Raw genomic sequence first — 19,158 nt, 5'->3', positions numbered from 1 at the left:
ATATAAACAAACAAAAAGAGAGGGAATGGTCTAGGGAACCTCTGTGAGCCACATAGTGGCTGTCAACTCATGTTTAATCATGTCTTATCTATACCTCCATCCACTTTCTGGCCTTCCCTTCTTCCTACTGGATTATTTTTAAGCAGATTATGGACGTTTGAAGACAGAGACAACAGGGGAATGAACAACAGAGAAAAGTCAATGATGAATTTTTTTAGCCCTGAGCTTTTGCCTTAAGCATCTCAAAATGAGGGGTTGCCACCATCTACAAAGGTGTAGAGTTTATAGGAGGAGCCATCAGCTGAGGTGAAGTAAGTCTGTGAGAGGAGCAAATTAGGAACTCATTTTGGGACATTAACATTTGAGATGCCTAATAGAAGTCCAGTTGGAAATGGACTAGGCTGTGGGTTAGATGAACCTGGAGTTGAGAGAATAAGCCTGGATGGGAGATGTAAATTTTGGAGTGTCAACATGTACATAATATTTAAATTTATGGGACTGGATAATATTACCAGAGGGATGAGTATAGATTAATAAGAGAAGATGTCCAGGGCCTGAGCTCTCAGATCCTCCAAATTTGAGATTATAGAAATGAGGAGGAATCACACAAAAGAAGACTGAAAAGGTGTGAATAATGAGGTAAAAGGAAAATCAAGATAGTGTGATGTCCAGGAAACCAAATGAAAACAAGTACTGATGGGTCAAAGTAAAGAGGAGGACAGAGAACTGCCCAGTGGAGTTAGAAACACTGAACTGAAATCATTAGGGGTAATATGAGGAGTGTTAACAGGTGGGGGAGCAAAAGCATGACGGAAACAGATTTGAGAGTGGAGGGATTGGATTCCAGCAAGTGTAGGCAACTATTTTCCAGGAGTTTATCCATAAATGGAAGAGGTATGTGGCCGTAGTTGGAAGAGTCAAGAGAGGAACAAATAACAGCATGTGTGTAGACGGGTAGGAGAGACTCATTCAATAGGAAACAGAAATTGATGGTGCGGAAGTGAGAATGGCAGGAGCAGCATCCTTGCGGGTATGGCATCCACGTGTCCAGACCATTCGCCTATGGTAACAGGCAGGAAGGTAGAGGAAGTACTTGGGCACAAATGTGGGTAGGTAGGTAAATGCAATGGTAGAAGCTTGGGGGAAGTTCTCTTCTGATGGAAATAGAAATCACAGCCAAGGCTGAGTGAGGAGTAGGTGTGAAATGGTTGTCTAGGAGGGTGGGAGAGTGAATGGGTTAGAGAAACAGAACAGTTACTGGGCAGCAATTAGGTCCTTGTTAAAGTGAATGCTAGAGGGTTTTTGTTTATCTTAATAATTAATTTTTTAGCCATGCTTTATGTATGGGCCTATTTTCAGTAATTTTTGCTTAAAAACTAAGTTGTTCCTAACTGTATAACTTTATACTGTTATAGTTATATACGTTAAGAGAGTTTTCTTCTATCATAACTGATTTTTCCTTCTCTTTCAATTATTCTGCTTTTTCCTGATGAATTTCTATCATTGATTTATTGATGGGTTAGATAAGTGCTCTCTTTCTTCTAAATTAATAATTTTCTTTTTCACATTTTCATCTCTTTTTCCTGATGAACTTTTTAGATTATTCTCTTTACCAGTGTTTCCTAAAACTGCCAGCCTGTCAAAATCACCTGGGGACATTTTTAAACTTGCAGATTCAGGGACAAAACCCTTGGAAGATCCTGATTCATTAGGTATGGGGTGGAGCCTAGTAATAAGTCTATTTAAAATGCTCCCGAGGTAATTCTGATAATCAGCTGTGTTTGACAATCACAGCTCTGTATCACTGTTGAAATTTGCCAGTTACTAATTCCAGAATGGAATCTTATATTTCAACTAATTTTCCTTAATCCATATATTTTATTTTAATCTGAACGTCTTCTCCCCAGTGGCTCCCTGCTCTTCTTTCAAAGATCAACCTTCATTATACGCTATTGAGGACATACGCAGATGTTTCCTGAAATTTTATTTTTTCCTATAATAAATAACTTTTAGAGATAGGTACTTCCTCTGATTCTAAGGGGTATTATTCCATTTACCTTGGCTGTAGTGCTCTTTTGAATTTCAAGATTGATTTTTTTCCCATTTATTCATCTTTTAATGAGGAGAGTTTGGTTATACACTGGCATTTGCCAACAGTTTATCCCTCTCAGGTCTAAAACCTTAGAATGGTTGATCTGCCCTAATCCAGTATTTTGCTGTTGTTTTGTTATGAGATTTTCAGGAACCTTAAATTTTTTAAAAAAATTATGAAATACATCATATATATAGGATATATAAAATAATGTATAAAGTATGAATAATTATAAAAGGAACACTTACAGAGCTACTTTGCCTTGGCTTCCATGCTTTAAGTAAAAGGACTACCCAATTGGCTACTACCTGTTCCTTCTCTCCCCTGTGTGCTGTGACTTAGTTTTATTATCCCAATCAGTGGAGAAAGAATAGTAGTTGGGATCAGAGAAGGGAGAGAAAGGTTGATTCTTCTTTCACTACCCTGGAAAATAATACCTGAGGAGAAGGATTTCTGTCTCATCTTTTTCTGATTGTTGTAGATACTGCATCTCAGAAATAATGGTACATACCATCTACCCACTTTATGCCAATTTCCTGGTTAAATATTGCAGGCATGTTCTTAATCCAGATTAATATGCACTGAATTCAGTGGAAATCCTGCTTTAATACTTGCAAATGATCAAATGACTGACTATGATCCTTGATCTTTAGAACTGTTTTGAAACAGACACCACATTTCCAATACAATGAATTTCCTGCATCTTCTCTTTCTCTATATGTCTTCTAGTATTTGTAAAAAACTAGAAGAAAAAAAAAAAGATACCACATTGGAAACTTGTATTCACTGATTCTTGCACAGTTCATTGTGGCAACATGGAAAATAAAACTAATGAAAGAAAAATGTAGTTTAAGGATGAAAGAAGTATCTTAGACATCCAACCAAGAATGTATACTGTCCTTTCAGTGGAGGAGAAAGCATAAATCTTGCTCTCTAGAAGAGGGAAGAACCCACTTTCTACAGAAAAATCTGCTAATGAGATCACACAGTAACTAGACTTTTTAATTCTAAAATTTTAAATTTTCATCAGACTTTGGTTTTATTCAAAACCACTTGAACCTATTAAGAAGAAGAAAATTACCTTTTACACATAATTCTAAATGTTCAGTTAAAATCTTCAAGATATGCTTATAAAACACTTTTTAATTAAGCCACTAGTTATATATTTGTATTTTCTCTTGCATATTTTTAAAATTTTGGTAACATCAAAATAGAAACAAAAGACAACAGAAAATCACTTTCAGAAATATTTTAGTTATCATGGACCTTTATGGAGGCTACTATGAAAAAAATTTATTTTCAATGCTCAGTTGTCACAAAAGTGGAAATGGCTACAGGTAAAGTATACCTACCACACTGGCTTGACAAAAGTAATCAAGAGAATGGGCAATGCATTTGAGTTTAGCATTTATAAAAATTTAGAAAAGACCCTGGATGCTAAATTCAGTGTCTTTGTTGTTTTTGTTTCTTTTCAGTTTTTTGTTTGAGGCAGAATTCTTCTCAAAATACGTCTTATGGAGGATCCTAATATAGGAAAGAGATGAGAGTAGGACTGCTCTGATTGGGACTCTTGGCTGCCCAGCTTCCTCATTGCCTTTCTGTAGTTCTCCTGGTACCACTTCCTGGGAGGTCTCTGTCTTACTGGAATCCTGGAAGAAGTCCCAATTCTTGACTTTGCCATTGAGGGCACCTAGGCACACAGCTAATTAATGGGTGGGCTGGGCCCAGAATGCAGGTGTTCTGATTCCTAGAGCAGAATATCCTCTACCATACCACACAGCCTATATTCAGTTCCCAAAATTAGTTCCAGACGTGAAAATCTTGTCCTTTTAACAAGTAGCGAACATTCTTTGATATCTGTATTAATGGAGGCCAGGGAGAAGTACTATATGAAAAATATTTGTGGACTATATATTCCCAAATACAAGCTAAATTTTGGAATTGGATTGCTTTTTCTGTTGTCTTTATGAGTTTAGAGACAGATGCTTCTGAAAGGTTCCTTCGATAGACAAAGTTGAAAATATTTCATTGTGAAAATGGTGACCAACTTCCAGGAAAGTCAAACTAGTGGGTGTTGTGGCCATATCCACCCTGCACCTCTTAGTTCCCCCTTCAGTGCTTCTGTGCTCTTTGTTAACATAAGCACCTACTTTTGAAGCACAAGCCTTCTTCAGGCTGCAGGGAATTCCCCTGTACCTAGAGATTTCCAGTCTCACATGAAAGTTGAATTGCTTCTTCTCAAGCTTAAAAGCCCGCAGCCTTCTTAATAGAAGAATCTCCTGTTTCTACTACACCCCTGTTGCTTCTATGCACCCAGGCTGCTAAAGAGTCTGTCTTTTGCATCTTCCCTCCAGCCAAGTGCTTTACTTCATGAGTTAACTTTTTAAAAAGATAGGCATTTTTTTTTTTTTTTTTTTTTTTTTTTGCGGTACGCGGGCCTCTCACTGTTGTGGCCTCTGCCGTTGCGGAGCACAGGCTCCGGACGTGCAGGCTCAGTGGCCATGGCTCACGGGCCTACCCACTCCACGGCATGTGGGATCTTCCCAGACCGGGGCACGAACCCATGTCCCCTGCATCGGCAGGCGGACTCTCAACCACTGCGCCACCAGGGAAGCCCGGCATTTTTTAATAAATATGAAAAATAGTTACATGCTTTAACAAATCATACACCCCTAATTCTGATGTGTTGTTTCTTGAGGAGGTTGTGGGCATGTGGAGTGTTGAGACTCCTGGCTGACAGTCATTGAAGCAGAGACCCATCTTTTGCTTAGTTGTTTTTTTTTTTTCCTTGTTTTTTAAAATGCCTAATTCTGGCAAAATTAAACTTATCAAGGTTTGTTATTATCTAAAATATGATATGTAAATTTAAAAGTCCCTGTGTAAGTTCAATATGAAATATGACACATTAAGTTTACTGTTAAGATGTGCTATCTGGTCTCAACACATTTTTGAGATTGCTTTACCTTTTTTATCTCTTGCTTTCTATCCATTTATGAACACCCATTTTTAATCATTATTTACAATATTTTTCATCCTGTAATAGAACTTAGTTATGTATTAATCATTAAGCAACCTTGACTAATGTGATTCACTTTGTGCAGTTAGAAGATTGTGCCAGTAAAGTGTGATTTTCTTATAAAGAGATTGGGGAAGGGAACTACCAGAGGAAATCAGGGTAATAAAGTGACATATTGGTGTCACTTCTGAGGTCGTATTTTTCTAAGATCATTTGGCCTTCCTATGTGTAGAGATATAGATTTTATTTTCAACTTGACTGTGCAAGAAATTATTTATTTTCCCTAAGTCAAATTGAGCCTGCTTCAAGTCCCATCCTGCCTGGGAGGTGAGAAGTTAAATCTTTCATCCCTGGTGCTTTGTGCCCTCTCTCAAAAGGATCATGTAAAGGGCCTAATGTAGAGAGAACATTCAGGAAAGAGTTCTCTAGTCTCTTGTCCATACCAGTTACCATGACTACCATCCAAGCCACCATGGTCCCTTGTAGTCAGGATGCTTTGGGGATAGGAATCTTTCTAGGACTGGAAGCCCCTGGGCCTGGGATCTAGCTTCTCTGGGTGGACCACAGCTGTTTCCTTCTCAGATTTGGCCATCCCCCAGAGGTGCTGTTGGGGAGAAAGGCGCAGGTCTCCATCTCTTGGGAAATGCATTGCCTTTGGTCCCTTTCCAAAGTCTTGGATAATCTCGTTGTCCTCTTGGCTCTTGCCACTTCTGCTTCTCTTTTACCTGCTAAAGGCATAGTGTTTGTTTTTCTCCTCAACTCACAGCATAATGCCCCCTTTAAAATGAAACCTTGGAGAAAGTCGTCTTCAGGGAATCTGGCACCAAAACCCTCCTTGAAGTAAAGGAGCTAAAGACTTGTCGACCTTCCTTGAATCAGGAGTGGGGAAATACAGGGAGAGGAAAACCCAAACGAATAACACAGTAGAGTCTCCTTTACATAGTGATGGTATTAAAAAAGTAGGGAAGTTCTTTACTCCTTTAAGTGTATTTGGAAAGTTAAAAAAAAAATGTCATTCCCTAAAGTTGTATTGTCTGCTTATATACATTTGGTATCAATATTATCATCGAATTAACCATTCAACTGAACAAAAGTCAGCCCATGCTTCATCTCCTTAATTCGAATCTTGCAGCAGGTAGAGAAGAGAGGCCTGAATTCTTTCTCTATGTCATGGAGTGTAGCAATAGAGATTTGCTCCATAGATACAGAATGGTGGTTTCTAGCTTGTATTCCCAAGGCATTTGAAATTATTGGACAATTGCTGAGGACAGGATGCAGGAGGGAAAATTGAGACCAAGTGTGCAGGGCTCCATGGGCCCCCATTTCAATCATACTAGTCCTTTTCCACTTGCTTTATGTATAAAATTCCATGTAAACCTTTGTTTTAATGGATTCCATTGTTATAAAAACTTGAAAGTCATTGAAGGAATATGTAAGTATATACCTACAACATTTGAAATTCCCCAGTATTTTGAGTTAAAGGTCTCCCGTTTTCCAGAGTATAATTCTGCAGTATAGAAATAAACCTTCCCCTTAAAATACTATGTTGCTTAATTATCAACTGTATGTGAAAATCCCCAGATGATAGGCCAAGTTTGGGGGATAGTATGATTTATTTTTAGACTCTCAGTTCCTTTTCTGGTTCATAGGCCATCCATTGTGGGTGGTTGTGGATATAAACCTTGCAGCTTGCTACACTACCAGTGTGGGTTCTTCACTCATCTGTTCACTGTACAGAACAATATAGTTCCTAGGAAGCATTAAGTACTTCCAACCGAAGTATTGAATCATGTTCTCATTTAACCAGAGTTTTTGAAACTATTGATTTTAGGGCTATGCTGATCATCATATACATTTATATCTAACTACTGGTTATTTTGTTGTTGTTGTTATTAAACAAATTATTCAATTTTAACAACAAATTATTATTCAGAGATTTTAGAATGCAATTCAGACAACAATACCTAAAAATAATTTTTACATGGTTAACTTTATTTTATGTCCAGCCAAATAACATGTATGCCATAATATTAGAATTAAAGATTCCAAGAGACAAGTTTAAATACAGTAAAATATTCATATTAAATATTTTGTTATGACATTTTAAATTTTAGAATGCTAAGTTTTGGCTTGTTAAAAACATATTTGAGTAAAACTATTTCAGTGTCAGACACTTTAGTAACATATAATGTTGTAGCTTTCAGAACAGAAAGTTCCTTTTTTTTACCCTACTCTGCTACTATCATTGTAGTATATAGACTTAAGAATACATAGTGTCTTTTGTGCAGTATAAGTGTTACAATTCTAATTTTTCTCCTATTAGTATCGAATATTAAAATTAGAGTATTCAAGTTTAGAGATGGTTTTTTCATTGGAAAAGTTTGTGCGATCAATGCGAGAACTAGGACTTCCAACATTGCTCAGCCAGGACTTCCTACAAAAAATAAACAAATAAATAAAAATTAGCATTTAAGTATATATGGACTAGCTAAAATAATCCCACGATGAGTAATAATGGGAGTTTACATTTACTAAGTAACTTTTGCATATAATGTGAAATATATACATGATTTGTACAACGTAAAAATTTTATATCAGAATACCACCGAGTTTAACATATAATTAAATGTGGACAAAGAAAAGCTAATGACAAATTAAGCACAGTCAACTCCGGATGATTTCATGTTGGGGTTATTTCCCTCCTCTTAAAACATCCGATGCCATTGTTACCTAGCTCTTGTATGCAAAAGGATGGGTTTTTCTCCTTACCCAGCACATGGTAGATTATATATATGTATGTGCAGAATGAGAGAGAGAGAGAGAAAGAATGAAAGAATATGGAAAAATCACATTTATTCTTTATTTAAACATTAAAATAAAATTAGATGAATATTTTTCTTATCTATTCAAAAACCATTTCTTACCACATATATTAGCAAAGTACATTAAAGAGACAGAGTAAATGTTCTGAAACTTTTTCTGCTTATATAGTGTTTTTTATTAGTGATATCATGTGTCTAATTTATACATGATATCACTAATAAATGATAATTTATACATTTGGTACTTACCTGAGATGCTTCATATAAATTCCAAGATTACTGTAATACTGCTAACACCTCAGATATTGTTAAGGATTTTCCAGAATCTTTCTACCTACTAATAATTAGTTGGGGTGACAGATTAAGTGGGACTACAGGTTAATAATAATAGGAGGCAGTTTTATACAAATGATGGCTGTTATCCCAGTTGTAGAAACAGTCTAAAAGTTTCCTCATATCCCCAAAAGTCTTTGAGGTTGTGAAGCTAGTGCTATGTACAGCTGTGCAGTATCATATGTAACAATCTCACATAACCTTGAATTAAGAATATTTTCTAAGCTAAAGTTGTCTGACTAGCTGAAAATTACTCTTAATCAGGCTGGAGAAGAATGACAATGACTCAAAATTGCCCTTGTGTTATTTAACTCTATTATTGGCATATAGTGGATTTACAATATTATATTAGTTTCAGGTGTACAACATAGTGATTCAATATTTTTATAGATTACACTCCACTTAAAGTTATTATAAAGTATTGTCTATGTTCCCTGTGCTGTACATTAATTACATCCTTGTATCTTATTTATTTTACAAATAGTAGTTTGTTTTAACCCTCTTTTTGATTCTTATTTGTGATAATTTTTCTGGGTAAGGTGAACTTTTACTTTTGTTCTTTTTCATAAGCTAAGCCATCAGCACAGCAACATTTTTTCTTCAACTCATTTAGTTGAAATCTTAAAAATCAAAATTGCATATGTTGAAGAATGAAGTTCAGTTATTATGAAAAGGGCTGATGGCTTCAACATTACCAGTCAAATCTCCTTGAAACCTTCTAGAAAAGAAAGGCCAATAGTAATAAAAGCTAACATTTATGAAGCACTACCTGTTTGCTCAGCACTGTGCTAAATTCTTTACATACACTATTTCCTTTAATCCACACATCAACCCTGTAAGCTATAGTCCATTAGTCCTCCTAAGTTACTGATGAGGAAAGAGACACAGAAGAGTTAAGTAACTTGCCCAGGGTGGGAGCAGTGATGGTGGTGACAGTGATCAGATTCTGGATATACTGTGAAGGTATAGTCAATGGATTTGCTGACAGATTGCATATGGATGTGAGAAAAAGAGGAGACTGAAGGATGATACTGGGGTTATTGGTTTGAAAAACTACAATTGGTTTGAAAAACTACAGGATGGAATTGTCATTTACTGAAATGGAGAGACTGTGAGAAGAGAAGATTTGGGGGAAAGATCAGAAGTTCAGTTATGGAATGTTAAATTTGAGATGTCTGTTAAACATCTAAATGAGATGTTGAGTAGGCAGCTGGATCTATGAATCTGGCTGGAGAGATGAAATTTGGAATTTGTCTGTAGATAGACAGCATTGAAAGCCACAAGAATGGATGGGATCACCAAGAAAATGAATGTAGATAAAAAAGGAAAGAGGTCCACAGACTGCACTGTAGGACATCTCAATGTTAAGAGCTCAGGAAGTAGAAGAAGAACCAGCAAAGGAAGAGAAAGCATCCAGTGAGGTAGGAGAAAAACTGGGAGAGCATTGTGTCCTGAGAGTCAAATGAAGCCCTCTGGGAACAGGGAGAGATCAACTGGGGCAACACTGCCGGCAGATCAAGTAAGGTGAGGACTGAGAATTGACCATTGTGCTTAGCAACACAGGGGTCACTGATGACCTTGACAACAGTTTTGGTGGAGTGAAAGCCATATTTGAATGGGCTCCAGAGAGAATAAGAGAGCAACTGGAGCCAGTGAGTCCAGGACTTGGACTAGTGGGCATCAAATCTGCAATGACTAATCCACCTGAGCTCTGTGTATTTAACTAGTTGAGAGCTTGACTATTTACCTGTAGTTGATCTTCAACACCACCAAGAACCTCTTCACTGGCTAGACCTATGGCCAAGGAGGAATTTACACCACTGGTAGGAGCAGAATGGTCATGCTGTTAGCTGAGTCAGCTCTGTTTACACTGTGTGTGTGTGTGTATGTATGTCAGGGGGAGGGCCACTCTGTGCCATGGCTCCACACATGCCATCCATGTTGCTAGGAACTGTCTTGCCTGACCTGCCTACTCACCTAGAAGTATTCTGGTCATCTGTCACTTGGCAAGCCCTAAAACCTCACTCTTCATGTGCTGCCTTTGCTCTTGATAGGGGTGGTTCAGGTCTGGAGATGGCAGACATAAGAGTTCTCCAAGCCAAAAAATAACTAGTCACAAATTTTTACACAAACTTATATCTAATTAGTGAGGGTGTGATTGGAATGGGATATATTTTTTTTCCCACTCCCCCTTAATGTGTAAAAGAACCACATAATCCAATAGTACCCATTAATTCAATTCAATAAGTATTTAAGTAGCACTGTATGCAAGGTATATTCTAGATACTGGAGTGCATACATAGGCATTTAAAATGAGGTTCTTTCCTCAATCTAACCTTACATCTAAAGCAACTAGAGAAAGAAGAACAAACAAAACCCAAAGTTAGTAAAAGGAAAGGAATCATAAAGATCAGAACAGAAATAAATGAAATAGAGACAAAGAAAAAAATAGAAAAGATCAATGAAACTAAAATCTAGTTCTTTGAAAAGATAAACAAAATTGATAAAACTTTAGCCTGACTCATCAAGAAAAAAAGAGAGGACTCAAATCAATAAATTAGAAATGAAAAAGGAGAAGTTACAGTGGACACCACAGAAATACAAAGGATCATAAGAAACTACTACAAGCAACTATATGCCAATAAAATGGACAATGTAGAAGAAATGGATAAATTCTTAGAAAGGTACAATCTCCCAAGACTGAACCAGGAAGAAATAGAAAATATGAACAGACCAATCACAAGTACTGAAATTGAAACCATGATTTAAAAACTCCCAACAAACAAAAGTCCAGGACTAGATGGCTTCACAGGTGAATTCTGTCAAACATTCAGAGAAAAGTTAATGCCTATCCTTTTCAAACTATTCCAAGAAATTGCAGAGGAAGGAACACTCCCACTCATTCTAGGGCCATCATCACCCTTATACCAAAACCAGACAAAGATATCAGAAAAAAAGAAAATTACAGACCAATACCACTGATGAACATAGATGCAAAAATCATCAACAAAAGTACTAGCAAACTGACACCAGAAATACAGCTACACGTGGAACAACTCCTACAGAACACCTACTGAACGCTGGCAGAAGACCCCAGACCTCCCAAAAGGCAAGAAACCTCCCACATACCTGGGTAGGGCAAAGCGGAGAGATCCCCACACAGAGGATCAGTGCCGAGCGGCACTCACCAGCCCGAGAGGCTTGTCTGCTCGCCCGCCGGGGCACGCAGCGCTGGAAGCTGAGGCTCGGGCTTCGGTCAGAGCGCAGGGAGAGGACTGGGGCTGGCGGCGAGAACTCAGCCTGAAGGGGGCTAATGTGCCACAGCTAGCCGGGAGGGAGTCCGGGAAGACTCTGGAGCTGCCGAAGAGGCAAGAGACTTTTTCTTCCCTCTTGGTTTCCTGGTGCGAGAGGAGAGGGGATTAAGAGCGCTGCTTAAAGGGGCTCCACAGACGGGCGCGAGTCGCGACTGAAAGCGCGGAGCCCAGAGACGGGCGTGGGACGCTGGGGCTGCTGCTGCCGCCGCCAAGAAGCCTGTGTGCGAGCGCAGGTCACTGTCCACACCGCGCTTCCGGGAGCCTGTGCAGCCCGCCACTGCCGGGGTCCCGGGATCCAGGGGCGGCTTCCCTGGGAGAACGCACGGCGCGCCTCGGACTGGTGCAACGTCACGCCGACCTTTGCCGCTGCAGGCTCGCCCCGCACTCCGTGCCCCTCCCTCCCGCCCGGTCTGAGTGAGCCAGAGTCCCCGAAGAGGCTGCTCCTTTAACCCTGTCCTGCCTGAGCGAAGAACAGACCCCCTCCTGCGACCTACACGCAGAGGCGGGGCCAAATCCAAAGCTGAGACCCAGGAGCTGTGAGAACAAAGAAGAGAAAGGGAAACCTCTCCCAGCAGCCTCAGAAGCAGCGGATTAAAGCTCCACAATCAACTTGATGTACTCTGCATCTGTGGAATACATGAATAGACAACACATCATCCCAAATTGAGGAGCCCGGAGTCAGTGCTGTGCCTCTGAGGTGGGAGAGCCAACTTCAGGACACGGGTCCACAAGAGACCTCCCAGCTCCACATAATATCAAACGGCAAAAATCTTCCAGAGATCTCCATCTCAACACCAGCACCCAGCTTCACTCAACGACCATCAAGCTACAGTGCTGGACACCCTAAGCCAAACAACTAGCAAGACAGGAACACACCACCACCCATTAGCAGAGAGGTGGCCTAAACTCATAAAAAGTCTGCAGACACCCCAAAACACACCACCAGACGTGGACCTGCCCACCAGAAAGACAAGATCCAGCCTCATCCACCAGAACACAGGCACTAGTCCCCTCCACCAGGAAGCCTACACAACCCACTAAACCAACCTTAGCCACTGGGGACAGACACCAAAAACAACGGGAACTACGAACCTGCAGCCTGCAAAAAGGAGACCCCAAACACAGTAACATAAGCAAAATGAGAAGACAGAAAAACACACAGCAGGAGAAGGAGCAAGATAAAAACCCACCAGATCTAACAAATGAAGAGGTAATAGGCAGTCTACCTGAAAAAGAATTCAGAATAATGATGGTAAAGATGATCCAAGATTCTATTTCCCAGATCCAAAATCTTGGAAATAGAATAGACAAAATGCAAGAAACAGTTAACAAGGACCTAGAAGAACTAAAGATGAATCAAGCATCGATTAAAAACACAATACATGAAATAAAAAATACTCTAGATGGGATCAATAGCAGAATAACTGAGGCAGAAGAACGGATAAGTGAGGTGGAAGATAAAATAGTGGAAATAACTGCTGCAGAGCAAAATAAAGAAAAAAGAATGAAAAGAACAGAGGACAGTCTCAGAGACCTCTGGGACAACATTAAACGCACCAACATTCGAATTATAGGGGTTCCAGAAGAAGAAGAGAAAAAGAAAGGGACTGAGTAAATATTTGAAGAGATTATAGTTGAAAACTTCCCTAATATGGGAAAGGAAATAGTTAATCAAGTCCAGGAGGCACAGAGAGTCCCATACAGAATAAATCCAAGGAGAAATACGCCAAGACACATATTAATCAAACTGTCAAAAATTAAACACAAAGAAATCATATTAAAAGCAGCAAGGCAAAAACAACAAATAACACACAAGGGAATCCCCATCAGGATAACAGCTGATCTCTCAGCAGAAACTCTACAAGCCAGAAGGGAGTGGCAGGACATAATTAAAGTGATGAAGGAGAAAAACCTGCAACCAAGATTACTCTACCCAGCAAGGATCTCATTCAGATTTGATGGAGAAATTAAAACGTTTACAGACAAGCAAAAGCTGAGAGAGTTCACCACCACCAAACCAGCTTTACAACAAATGCTAAAGGAACTTCTTTAGGCAAGAAACACAACAGAAGTAAAAGACCTACAATAACGAACCCAAAACAATTAAGAAAATGGGAATAGGAACATACATATCGATAATTACCTTAAATGTAAATGGACTAAATACTCCCACCAAAAGACACAGATTGGCTGAATGGATACAAAAACAAGACCCATATATATGCTGTCTACAAGAGACCCACTTCAGACCTAGAGACACATACAGACTGAGAGTAAGGGGATGGAAAAAGATATTCCATGCAAATGGAAACCAAAAGAAAGCTGGAGTAGCAATTCTCATATCAGACAAAATAGACTTTAAAATAAAGACTACTAGAAGAGACAAAGAAGGACACTACATAATGATCAAGGGATCGATCCAAGAAGAAGATATAACAATTGTAAATATTTATGCACCCAACATAGGAGCACCTCAATACATAAGGCAAATACTAACAGCCATAAAAGGAGAAATCGACAGTAACACACTCATAGTAGGGGACTTTAACACCCCACTTTCACCAATGGACAGATCATCCAAAATGAAAATAAATAAGGAAACACAAGCTTTAAATGATACATTAAACAAGATGGACTTAATTGATATTTATAGGACATTCCATCCAAAAACAACAGAATACACATTTTTCTCAAGTGCTCATGGAACATTCTCCAGGATAGATCATATCTTGGGTCACAAATCAAGCCTTGGTAAATTTAAGAAAATTGAAATTGTATCAAGTATCTTTTCCGACCACAATGCTATGAGACTAGATATCAATTACAGGAAAAGAGCTGTAAAAAATACAAACACATGGAGGCTAAACAATACACTACTTAATAACGAAGTGATCACTGAAGAAATCAAAGAGGAAATTAAAAAATACCTAGAAACAAATGACAATGGAGACACGACGACCCAAAACCTATGGGATGCAGCAAAAGCAGTTCTAAGAGGGAAGTTTATAGCAATACAATCCCACCTTAAGAAACAGGAAACATCTCGAATAAACAACCTAACCTTGCACCTAAAGCAATTAGAGAAAGAAGAACAAAAACATCCCAAAGTTAGCAGAAGGAAAGAAATCATAAAAATCAGATCAGAAATAAATGAAAAAGAAATGAAGGAAACGATAGCAAAGATCAATAAAACTAAAAGCTGGTTCTTTGAGAAGATAAACAAAATTGATAAACCATTAGCCAGACTCATCAAGAAAAAAAGGGAGAAGACTCAAATCAATAGAATTAGAAATGAAAAAGGAGAAGTAACAACTGACACTGCAGAAATACAAAAGATCATGAGAGATTACTATAAGCAACTCTATGCCAATAACATGGACAACCTGGAAGAAATGGACAAATTCTTAGAAATGCACAACCTGCCAAGACTGAATCAGGAAGAAATAGAAAATATGAACAGACCAATCACAAGCACTGAAATTGAAACTGTGATAAAAAATCTTCCAACAAACAAAAGCCCAGGACCAGATGGCTTCACAGGCGAATTCTATCAAGCATTTAGAGGAGAGCTAACACCTATCCTTCTGAAACTCTTCCAAAATATAGCAGAGGGAGGAACACTCCCAAACTCATTCTACGAGGCCACCATCACCTTGATACCCAAACCAGACAAGGATGTCACAAAGAAAGAAAACTACAGGCCAATATCACTGATGAACATAGATGCAAAAATCCTCAACAAAATACTAGCAAACAGAATCCAACAGCACATTAAAAGGATCATACACCATGATCAAGTGGGGTTTATTCCAGGAATGCAAGGATTCTTCAATATACGCAAATCAATCAACGTGATACACCATATTAACAAATTGAAGGAGAAAAACCATATGATCATCTCAATAGATGCAGAGAAAGCTTTCGACAAAATTCAACACCCATTTATGATAAAAACCCTTCAGAAAGTAGGCATAGAGGGAACTTTCCTCAACATAATAAAGGCCATATATGACAAACCCACAGCCAGCATCGTCCTCAATGGTGAAAAACTGAAACCATTTCCACTAAGATCAGGAACAAGACAAGGTTGCCCACTCTCACCACTCTTATTCAACCTAGTTTTGGAAGTTTTAGCCACAGCAATCAGAGAAGAAAAGGAAATAAAAGAAATCCAAATTGGAAAAGAAGTAAAGCTGTCACTGTTTGCAGATGACATGATACTATACATAGAGAATCCTAAAGATGCTACCAGAAAACTACTAGAGTTAATCAATGAATTTGGTCAAGTTGCAGGATACAAAATTAATGCACAGAAATCTCTGGCATTCCTATATACTAATGATGAAAAATCTGAAAGTGAAATCAAGGAAACACTCCCATTTACCACTGCAACAAAAAGAATAAAATATCTAGGAATAAACCTACCTAAGGAGACAAAAGACCTGTATGCAGAAAATTATAAGACACTGATGAAAGAAATTAAAGATGATACAAATAGATGGAGAGATGTACCATGTTCTTGGATTGGAAGAATCAACATTGTGAAAATGACTCTACTACCCAAAGCAATCTACAGATTCAATGCAATCCCTATCAAACTACCACTGGCATTTTGCACAGAACTAGAACAAAAAATTTCACAATTTGTATGGAAACACAAAAGACCCCGAATAGCCAAAGCAATCTTGAGAACGAAAAATGGAGCTGGAGGAATCAGGCTCCCTGACTTCAGACTATACTACAAAGCTACAGTAATCAAGACAGTATGGTACTGGCACAAAAACAGAAAGATAGATCAATGGAACAGGATAGAAAGCCCAGAGTTAAACCCACGGACATATGGTCACCTTATCTTTGATAAAGGAGGCAGGAATGTACAGTGGAGAAAGGACAGTCTCTTCAATAAGTGGTGCTGGGAAAACTGGATAGGGACATGTAAAACTGAGATTAGATCACTCCCTAACACCATACACAAAAATAAGCTCAAAATGGATTAAAGACCTAAATGTAAGGCCAGACACTATCAAACTCTTAGAGGAAAACATAGGCAGAACACTCTATGACATAAATCACAGCAAGATCCTTTTTGACCCACCTCCTAGAGAAATGGAAATAAAGACAAAAATAAACACATGGGACCTAATGAAACTTAAAAGCTTTTGCACAGCAAAGGAAACCATAAACAAGACCAAAAGACAACCCTCAGAATGGGAGAAAATATTTGCAAATGAAGCAACTGACAAAGGATTAATCTCCAAAATTTATAAGCAGCTCATGCAGCTCAATAACAAAAAAACAAACAACCCAATCCAAAAATGGGCAGAAGACCTAAATAGACATTTCTCCACAGAAGATATACAGACTGCCAACAAACACATGAAAGGATGCTCAACATCTTTACTCATTAGAGAAATGCAAATCAAAACTACAATGAGGGCCTCCCTGGTGGCGCAGTGGTTGAGAGTCCGCCTGCCGATGCAGGGGATACGGGTTCGTGCCCCGGTCCGGGAGGATCCCATATGCCGCGGAGCGGCTGGGCCCGTGAGCCATGGCCGCTGAGCCTGCGCATCCGGAGCCTGTGCTCCGGAACGGGAGAGGCCACAACAGTGAGAGGCCCGCATACCGCAAAAAAAAAAAAAAAAAAAAAACTACAATGAGATATCATCTCACACCAGTCAGAATGGCCATCATCAAAAAATCTAGAAACAATAAATGCTGGAGAGGGTGTGGAAAAAAGGGAACATTCTTGCACTGCTGGTGGGAATGTGAATTGGTACAGCCACTATGGAGAACGGTATGGAGGTTCCTTAAAAATCTACAAATAGAACTACCATATGACCCAGCAATCCCACTACTGGGCGTATACCCTGAGAAAACCATAATTCAAAAAGAGACATGTACCAAAATGTTCATAGCAGACCTATTTACAATAGCCCGGAGATGGAAACAACCTAAGTGTCCATCATCGGATGAATGGATAAAGAAGATGTGGCACATATATACAATGGAATATTACTCAGCCATAAAAAGAAATGAAATTGAGCTATTTGTAATGAGGTGGATAGACCTAGAGTCTGTCATACAGAGTGAAGTAAGTCAGAAAGAGAAAGACAAATACTGTATGCTAACACATATATATGGAATTTAAGAAAAAAAATGTCATGAAGAACATAGGGGTAAGACAGGAATAAAGACACAGACCTACTAGAGAATGGACTTGAGGATATGGGGAGGGGGAAGGGTAAGCTGTGACAAAGTGAAAGAGCGGCATGGACATATATACACTACCAAACGTAAAGTAGATAGCTAGTGGGAAGCAGCCGCATAGCACAGGGAGATCAGCTCGGTGCTTTGTGACAGCCTGGAGGGGTGGGATAGGGAGGGTGGGAGGGAGACGCAAAAGGGAGGGGATATGGAAACATATGTATATGTATAACTGATTAAATTTGTTATAAGGCAAAAAATTAAAAAAAAAAGATTAATATGGGGGATAAAAAAAGGTTTTCAAGATAAAAAAATATATATATAATAAGAAAAAAATAAGTACTAGCAAACTGAATGTAACAATACATTAAAAGGATCATACACCATGATCAAGTGGGATTTATCCCAGGGATGCAAGGATTTTTCAATATCTGCAAATCAGTGTGATACATCACATCAACAAATTGAAGAATAAAAACCATATGATTATCTCAATAGATGCAGAAAAAGCTTTTGACAAAATTCAACACACATTTATGATAAAAACTCTCCTGAAAGTGGGCATAGAGGGAACACAAATCAACATAATAAAGGCCATATATGACAAACCCACAGCTAACATCATTCTCAATGGTGAAAAGATGAAAGCATTTCCTCTAAGATCAGGAACAATACAAGGATGTACACTTTCACCACTTTTATTCAACATAGTTTTGGAATTCCTAGCCATGGCAATCAGAGGAGAAAAAGAAATAAAAGGAATCCAAATCGGAAAAGATGTAAAACTGTCACTGTTTGCAGACAACATGATACTATACATAGAAAATCCTAAAGATGCTACCAGAAAACTACTAGAGCTTATCAATGAATTCGGTAAAGTTGCAGGATACAAAATTAATGCACAGAAATCTCTTGCATTCCTATACACTAACAACGAAAGATCAGAAAGAGAAATTAAAGAAACACTCCCATTTACCATCACCTCAAAAAGAATAAAATACCTAGGAATAAACTACCTAAGGAGGCAAAAGTCCTGTTCTCCAAAAACTATAAGACACTAATGAAAGAAATCAAAGATGACACAAACAGATGGAAAGATATACCATTTCTTGGATTGGAAGAATCAATATTGTCAAAATGACTTTACTACCCACGGCAATCTAAAGATTCAGTGCAAACCCTATCAAATTACCAATGGCATTTTTCACAGAACTAGAACAAAAAAATCTTAATTTGTATGGAGACACAAAAAACCCCAAATAGCCAAAGCAATCTTGAGAAAGAAAAATGGAGCCAGAGGAATCAGGCTCCCTGACTTCAGACTATACTACAAGGATACAGCCATCAAGACAGTATGGTACTGGCACAAAAACAGAA

At 38.5% G+C, this 19,158-nt stretch overlaps 1 protein-coding gene across 1 annotated transcript in view; it reads right to left on the bottom strand.

The window, feature by feature from the left end:
* Positions 1-7,088: 7,088 nt before the first annotated feature.
* Positions 7,089-19,158, bottom strand: part of ACYP2 (acylphosphatase 2) — a 172,931-nt gene continuing 160,861 nt past the window's right edge. Inside the window, exon 4 of the mRNA XM_082642764.1 lies at positions 7,089-7,542. Within this exon, the coding sequence (XP_082498890.1) occupies positions 7,428-7,542 (115 nt within the window). The 3' untranslated portion in view covers positions 7,089-7,427. The remainder of the gene's footprint in view (positions 7,543-19,158) is intronic.

This window comes from Mesoplodon mirus, assembly GCF_964341445.2.
Source record: "Mesoplodon mirus genome assembly, chromosome: 14".
NCBI lineage: Eukaryota > Metazoa > Chordata > Mammalia > Artiodactyla > Ziphiidae > Mesoplodon > Mesoplodon mirus.
Note: the sequence above shows the minus strand (reverse complement) of the source record. Positions and strands in the feature narration are given on the sequence as shown.